This window comes from Odontomachus brunneus, unplaced genomic scaffold (genome assembly GCF_010583005.1).
Source record: "Odontomachus brunneus isolate Ranch 3 - 2012 unplaced genomic scaffold, Obru_v1 Obru_scaffold_028, whole genome shotgun sequence".
Classification (NCBI taxonomy): Eukaryota; Metazoa; Arthropoda; class Insecta; order Hymenoptera; family Formicidae; genus Odontomachus; species Odontomachus brunneus.
In genome coordinates this window covers 809,783-818,111 of record NW_022639478.1, presented here as the reverse complement: position 1 = coordinate 818,111, position 8,329 = coordinate 809,783, and the positions used below count along the sequence as shown (strand labels likewise).

The following is an 8,329-nucleotide window of genomic DNA, read 5'->3' as shown; positions in this document are numbered from 1 at the left end:
TGGTTTCTTGGGTGTATATCAGTTGGACACGGGGCAATTGGACACGGTCCAATCACAAGTTGCTGTTCCAAGGGACCCTACAAATGTCTCTAATCACACGGTGCTGTGATTGGCTGTGTCCAAATGCACCGTGTCCAAGTGCACCGCTCCCGGTTTCTTAACCTATCATACCTAACATCTTTAACAATTAATTTCTCGCTTCGCAGTAGAGAGCGACGATTTTGTCATAGGAAAAAGTTGTTTCTTTAACAAAAACGCGTCGATTGAGTCTACTATCATCGAAATAGGAGGTGAGTCGCTAAACTGGATAAGTACCGGTAATAATTCGTTTTATAAGCTGATTTTAACATTTTTTTTTTTACAAAAGTAACGGAAAGTAACGATTTTTTTATCGTTACTTTTCAAATAACGGTAACGCGTTACTTTTTAGAATCAGTAACGAGTAACGAGTTACTTTTTACCGCAAGTAACGGTAATGGTAACGCGTTACTTTTAAAAAGTAACGTTCCCATTATATATATATATATATATATATATATATATATATATATATATATATTATATATTATATAATATATATTATATAATATTATAAAAAGAACGTTCAACATTTTTTAAAAAATTATTTAAAATACCGTTATTTGAGGTAACTTGGAACACCGGGGTAACTTTGAACAATTTGCAACGGCTTACAAAAACATGTGGCATCATTAAACGGATAGAACTTTCATATCAGCGATATAAAAGTTATCCCAAATGACGGTATATTATTGTCTTTGAAATAAAATAATTTTTGTCAATTTATGTCTGATATATTGACATTTTTGGCTCATTAATTTTCCCTCATAATTCATAACAATTTTAACATAATTTTCTATAATTAATTTTGTTATACCTAAAGTATTTGTGGTTTTCAAGAAAGTCTAAAGCCAGCGGCACACGATGTTTGTTTTCATGCTGGATTGTTTGCTGGATGGAAATACTCTGTTCTGATTAGGATTTTTCTCAAGACGGACCAATCAGAATAGAGTATTTCCATCCAGCAAGCAATCCAGCACGAAAACAAACATCGTGTGCCGCTGGCTTTATTCTTTTTATTACTTCTACTATACTATTAGGTCTTTCTAATATGTATCACCATGTGATACGCGGATATTAGAAGCGTTTACGTTGCTAATGGCTCCTGCATACAGGACGCGATAATGCTTACCGCGCGGCAAAAATCCGCGCGACAGCCAATTAATATGTTGTTTTTCCGTAAGAGCTAGAAGGTTATTACGGAAAGCAGCATATTGATTGGCTGTCGTGCAAACTTCCGCTGCGTGTCCTGTGTGCAGGAGCAATTAGGGTGTTTACGTTAAATCGAGTACGAGTTAGTTCCAGGATCGAAAAATGTAATAGGCACAACCATCTAGTATCTTCATCGTTCAAGACAACTCAATACTGCTTTCCGATGCTCGAGTAGAGTTAGTTAGAGTTAGAGTAGCATAGCGGATAACGTGAGCATCAGATAGTTAATTTTCAAAAAATGTTAGTTATTAATAAGTTTAATCTCATATAGTATGTTTATACCGAACGCGTCCACACCGCGTCCGATGTCCGATGTATGACGTCCGATATCCAACAGGAGAACAGTTTTCTAATAGAGAATTCAATTATCTATTGGAAAGCTATTCTTTTATTGGATATCGGACGTCGTATGCAGTGTGAATCCTGCTTTAGGCTGATATTTCACGTGTCGTATGACAAGCTTTTGGATACATTCATTGGTTGACGAACAGAGAACCTAGAAATACTCTATTCGCCAACCAATAAACGTATCCGAAAAGCTTGTCGTACGACACGTGAAATAGCACCCTTATGGGCTATGTTCAGAAATTCTACTCGATGAGTAGAGTTACTTTAATAAACCAATCATAATAAATAAATCTTAGTTCCTTTTGCTCTGATTGGCTAATTAAATGTTACTCTACTCACCGAGTAGGGTTTCTGAACGCAGCCATGCAGGATTCACACTGCGTCCGATGTCCGACGTACGACGTCCGATATCCAATAGGAGAACAGCTTTCTAATATAGAATTCAATTCTCCATTGGAAAGCTATTCTTTTATTGGATATCGGACGTCGTACGTCGGACATCGGATGCGATGTGAATCCTGCATTAGAATCGCCGCTAGCAGTCCATGGTTATATAATCAAAGAGTCTAGGTGTATACGTCATTGGTCGGAGCAATATCGTAGGGTCACTAAAGTTAGGTGCCCTTCCTTCCTTCCTTCCTTCAATATTTGGCTAGAGGCGTATCAGTGACTCATGCCCCAACGCCATTGCTCAAGTTAGGTGCCCTCAGTCATATATTGAAGTCGTGAAGTCTTGGGCTGTGTTCCAAAACTCTATTCGACGGGTAGAGTAGCATTTCATTGACCAATAAGAACAAAGATAACTAGAATTTCTTTATCATAATTGGTCAATTAAATGTACTCTACTCACTGAGTAGAATTTTGGAACGCAGCTCTAAAGTCAGCTGCTGTCACTATACAAACATGGCGACGATGGTGCTCGTTTGAAGAGTTTCGAAGCGTTTTTACTCCTTTTGCTATAACAGAGCTTAATTGTTGAACGGATAAGGGCGACGATTACAATGGGCAACGCCGACACAAAACTAAATTTCCGTAAGGCTGTAGTGCAATTGACGTCGAAAACTCAGGTAAAAACGTCTATTGTTTATTGTCCGATCAAATAACATATGATTGGTTGACAGGTCAATAAAAAGGCAATTTTTAACAAAATTATTGATTTACAATGATAATTCGTCACGAGTATACCTAGAAAGTAAAATTTGTGATATTACGGTATACAATTAAGTTTACAATTAATTGTATAATTAAATGTACAACTATATATTAGATTATATGTTAAACTACATGTAAACTATATATTAAAAGTCATATATTAAAAGCTAAAAGAAATTTTTGAATTATTTTCTTTCTGTTGAGAAACAAGGTTTTGCAAACTACTGGAAAACTTATAATATCGCTAGTCTATGGTGATATTGTCTGATACTATCTGCCACAGTTAAAAATCTATTAATAATTCATATTATTTTGCAGGTGATTGACGCATCAGACGATACATTTTGGGATCAGTTTTGGTCCGAGAACGTTACGAATGTTCAGGACATCTTCACTCTGATTCCGGCTCCAGAGATTCGTATATTGAGGGAAGAAGCACCTTCCAACTTGGCAACATTGTGTTACAAGGCAGTTGAGAAGTTAGTCAAGGCAGTAGACAGTAGCTGCAGGACTCAGCGAGAACATCAGACTGTCCTGAACTGCTGCCGCTTACTTACACGTTTGTTACCTTACATATTTGAGGATTCTGATTGGAAAGGCTTTTTCTGGTCCAGCCTGCCTGGGAAAGATAATGAAGAGAGTTTACCATTGGCCCATTCCCTGTTGAATGCACTTTGTGTAAAATATTTCAAGTATACTACTAGAATAGAGCATTTTTTCTATTAATTATATATTAACTGGTATAAGTAGTCTAACAAAAGGGATTATGTCCAAAGTAACCTATATCTTTGTTTTTCAGGATTTATTGTTTTGTCCTGATTTTACTGTAGCTGCTAGTAGAAAGTCAGGGCCGGTAAGTCTGTGATATCTTAGCTATCAAAAGTGTAACAAGGAATCGTGGTATCTTACTAAAGTCGTTCGTCTTTGCAGGATAAAGCTGAAGAGCTACAAACTATAGACAGTTGCGAATATATCTGGGAAGCAGGAGTAGGTTTCGCGTATTCACCACCCAGATACCCCATTCTGGACTCGAACCGTACGGAATTGCTGAAACTTCTGTTGACATGCTTCAGTGAAACAATGTACAATCCGCCAGTGGATCTGTCGGTCATGCCAAACAGATGGATTCAACACTTAACCAGCAGCGAAAACAGGTAATCTATTTTGATCAAGTACCATACTGGCTGCGTTTAGCAGTATAAATAATAGCAGTATAAATATAACTGTTGATTACATATATATTTTTACTATGAAATAAAATTTAATATATATTTTGTATGTAATCAATAGCTTTGCTCAACAGAGAAAAGGTTGCTTTGTAACTGTTGTACAATTTATAAATTTGATTGGTATATATACTTTTAATCTTAACTGAATGCTCTAAATCTTGACTAAGAGCATGAATACCAGTGAGATTCACGAATTTTACAGTTGCGTGGCAATTTTCTCTATTGAACACAGCCATTAATTGTATACATAATATGTATCAAATTACTTGTGATTATTCGTAGACATGTATTGCCCATGTTCACATCACTGCTGAACACTGTATGTGCGTATGATCCAGTCGGTTATGGAGTACCATATAATCACTTACTGTTCACCGATTCCTTGGAGCCTCTAGTCGATGTCGCGCTGCAGATTCTAATCGTGACTCTGGATCACGATACTACCGGCGGAGCGCCGTTGGAGGAAGGCACGATCGGAGACAACTTGTTCATCAATTATTTGAGTCGAATTCATCGCGATGAAGGTAATATCCTCTTTCATCACAATTTATCATGCTAGATCTCAGCTTTCTCATTAGCTTTGACTTCATCTGTAGATTATTTTACCAAGTTAGAATCGTTCTGTGCAAAATACGTCACTGTTTTCTGTCCACAGATTTTCAATTTGTCTTAAGGGGTATCACCAGGTTGTTGAACAATCCCTTAATGCAAACTTATCTACCGAATTCGACCAAGAAGGTGCATTTTCATCAGGAATTGTTGGTTTTCTTTTGGAAGATGTGCGATTATAACAAGAAGTTCCTGTATTACGTGTTGAAGAGCTCAGACGTTCTCGAGGTTCTCGTGCCGATACTTTATCATTTAAATGATTCGCGCGCTGACCAATGTAAATTTTCATCTTTTTATTCTTACGTTCGCACAATAATTGGGGAAAACAAATTAACTTCTTTAATAATTTTCTAATGAATTAAATTTTAGCACGGGTTGGCTTGATGCATATCGGTGTATTTATCTTGCTTCTCTTGAGCGGAGAGCGCAATTTCGGAGTGAGACTGAATAAGCCATATACAGCTACAGTGCCTATGGATATACCCGTTTTCACAGGTATGATAACATCAATTATCGTATCCAATGATTTCAGTCATAAGTAATTGATTGTCATTATTAAACTTATCTCTTTGAGTTGCGCTTTGGTACACTTGAATTGTTACATTTTAGGAACGCATGCTGATCTTTTAGTCACTGTATTCCATAAAATCATCACGACTGGCCACCAGAGACTGCAACCGTTATTCGACTGTCTCCTGACAATCTTGGTCAATGTTTCGCCGTATTTAAAAACCTTGTCTATGGTAGCTAGCACAAAGTTGTTGCATTTATTGGAGGCATTCAGTACACCGTGGTTCTTGTTCTCAGCGCCCACTAATCACCACTTGGTGTTCTTTTTATTGGAGATTTTCAACAATATTATCCAAGTAAATGCGATCGCGATGAAAGAACGACAAATAGATGGACAATCACTTCCATTCTATGTGTTTTTCATTTTTAGTATCAGTTCGATGGGAACAGCAACTTAGTCTACACTATAATACGCAAGCGGCAAGTGTTTCATGCGCTCGCAAACCTGCCCAGCGACTGCAACACGATCGCAAAGTCTCTTAGTAAGAGACAGCGTCGTCATGTACCCGCCAGCACATCCAATGAGAACGTCAGCGAAGCTGCGATGGAAGGATCGCATCCCGCGCAACCTGCTGAGCCCGGTACTTTGAAGGCGTCCTTATTGGAGACTCCAGGTGAGTTTTCTTTGGTGTTCGACTTTGTTGAGAAGCAGCGTGGAATACGAATATTTCTCTCCCATATTTTCACTGGCCTGCCGTCTTTTCGTCTATCTGAAATGTTCATTTTCTGGAAATACACAAGCTGATTGCGATAAAACAGGTATCGAAAAGATGACAGAGAAAGAATCAGCGCATCCGCTGAGTCCAGCAGCAAGCGTCGACATCGGTAAGTCCATCAACAATCGCGACAGCAAGACACCAAACGATATGGAGGAGGATTCGACGAGCGTGATCAAGAATTCCGTGGTACCGGTAAGAATTACGTCGATGCACGTTTGTGGCTAATTTTCTCACGAGTAACAATGACCAAAATCTATTTAATTCCGAGCAGAAGGGAGGCATTCGTGTGGCAGAGCAGACAAATAATTCCAATGTTAACAACGTGAATCAATGGGTACCATCCAGCGACTGGGTATACCAGTGGAAGAGCAAGCTTCCCTTGCAGACCATCATGCGACTGCTTCAGGTGCTTGTGCCGCAGGTTGAAAAGATCTGTATCGACAAGTAAGTAGAATCCTAAATTGTTCTTCCAGTTTCAGGAAAAAAACGCTTAAATCTATGTCTATTTCTTTTTTAGTAACACAAAAGCCAAGATAGTTTTTCAAATTTAAATGTTTTTTTCCGACAGCCAAAAAATGGTCCTACAAAGCAATAATAATCAGCGTCATTGTCTGTTCACGTTTTTTATTGATCCGATTAATACTACAGGGGACTGACTGACGAGAGCGAGATCTTGAAATTCCTGCAACACGGTACCTTAGTCGGTTTGCTACCGGTACCACATCCTATTCTTATCAGGCGATATCAGGCTAACCCTGGTACAACTGCGTGGTTCCGCACGTACATGTGGGGTGTGATATATCTTAGAAATGTCGAGCCACCCATATGGTACGACACGGATGTCAAGTTGTTCGAAATTCAGAGGGTTTAGATAGCGCACGGAGAATAATCGTTAGGTTCTCGTATCGTTATGGTTTGCGCCAAATATTGTTGCTGGCAGTGCGCAAGAGCCTGGGACTCATCGGATTCGCTATCGTGTATGGCAACACTTATTAGTGCCGTTGCTATGAACATTAATCGGAATGAAGGTTTCAGCGAGAAAGTGGTTTAATTCGCTTTTTCAAGAAAATTGATTTAGATTTAACTCTTTCTCTCTCTCTCTCTCTCTCCTTGTTTTCAGATGTAAATTAAATAATTATTGTAAGATACAACAGATAATATGTAGTTTTAAGATAAAATTCCTTGAACTCATGGAAAAGCGTATTAAAGCACTAGAATTCTTCAAATGACTGATATCTAACCAATTTTTCGTCTTTCTAAAAATAATTAACGAAATTGACCATACAGAAATTTCAGCATTGTTTAAATAATTTCTCCAAAAGATCGTTATTACTTTCATTAGTCGAATTAATTTTAAGCGGATATATAGGATTGGAAAGAAACGAAGAATCGGTTGTATCTCGATTAACTTCGACCAGTGTTCAAAAGAACGGCTTTCACGAGATAAAGAGCGAAAAACGAGGGTTAAATCAGAAATATTTCATCTTGTTTCTTCGATAAATATATATGATCTATACAGTAGCTTTCGAAGTACTTTTATCTCGATATAATATGTATATTCCGTAAAAGATCGTAAATGTGGTTTGCAATCAGTATCATTGATTTATTATTATACTTCGAAGAGACTGTAATTTTACACACACACACACACACGTGTGTGTGTGTGTGTGTGTGTATATATATATATATATATATATATATATATATATATATATATATATATATATACAGGGTGTCCCGCGTAAGATGTGCCAAAAGAAAAATATAAGTAGAACAGATAAAAGTGAACAAAAATTGTAGAGGTCATTTTTCAAATAATCACGTAAAATTTCGAGATATTAATTAAAATATTTAGACATATTAGAACGCGGCAGCCGGTGACATATGGATCGCCGCGGCCGGCGAAAAAAATGGACGATTGCTCGCGGACCTATCTTATAGGTCAGAGAGGTGGGCCGTTTGGAAATGGGTAGCACTATGGGTATGTCCGTGTACGTATGCGTTCGTCCATTTTCTTCGCCGGCCGCAGCGAGCCGTATGTCCCGCCTGCCGCGTCTCCGCACTCTGATATGCCTAACCATTTTAATTAATATCTCGAAATTTTACGTGGTTGTTTGAAAAATGACCTTTACAATTTTTATCTGTTCATTTTTATGTTCTACTTATATTTTTCTTTTGGCACGTCTTACGCGGAACATCCTATATACACTGTCACTTGATGGAAAAAAGAAATGTATCGTCGTTCTTGAAGAAAAAAGTTTATTGTATATTACAAATTGATTTAATTATTAATCTTTATATTTATGAATTTATAGTTTATTACTTAATGCTAAAAATTGAAAAGTTTTACTATCTGTAGATGAGAGAGAGAGAGAGAGAGAGAGAGAGAGAGAGAGAGAGAGAGAGAGAGAG

General features: G+C 37.6%; 1 protein-coding gene across 2 annotated transcripts; it reads left to right on the top strand.

Moving 5' to 3' along the window:
* Positions 1-2,325: 2,325 nt before the first annotated feature.
* Positions 2,326-7,648, top strand: LOC116842880 (protein HID1). 2 transcript variants are annotated; one of them, XM_032812693.1, is made up of 13 exons: positions 2,329-2,402; positions 2,496-2,705; positions 3,109-3,468; positions 3,590-3,643; positions 3,721-3,944; positions 4,302-4,543; positions 4,675-4,905; positions 4,998-5,123; positions 5,238-5,494; positions 5,569-5,812; positions 5,958-6,109; positions 6,189-6,361; positions 6,566-7,648. In XM_032812693.1, the coding sequence occupies exons 2-13, from the start codon at positions 2,640-2,642 to the stop codon at positions 6,786-6,788; spliced, it is 2,352 nt and encodes a 783-aa protein (XP_032668584.1). In that variant the 5' UTR covers positions 2,329-2,402; positions 2,496-2,639; the 3' UTR covers positions 6,789-7,648. The 2 variants fall into 2 exon arrangements, with proteins under 2 accessions (XP_032668583.1, XP_032668584.1); XM_032812692.1 differs by having other exon boundaries at positions 2,326-2,705.
* The last annotated feature ends 681 nt before the right edge of the window (positions 7,649-8,329 follow it).

Excerpts from the sequence above, each read along its gene's own strand:
- LOC116842880 (XM_032812692.1), top strand. The coding sequence starts at position 2,640 with ATGGGCAACGCCGACACAAAACTAAATTTCCGTAAGGCTGTAGTGCAA. Across the intron at positions 3,644-3,720 it reads CTAGTAGAAAGTCAGGGCCG|GATAAAGCTGAAGAGCTACA; the intron begins GTAAGTCTGTGA and ends TCGTCTTTGCAG. Across the intron at positions 5,124-5,237 it reads GGATATACCCGTTTTCACAG|GAACGCATGCTGATCTTTTA; the intron begins GTATGATAACAT and ends GTTACATTTTAG.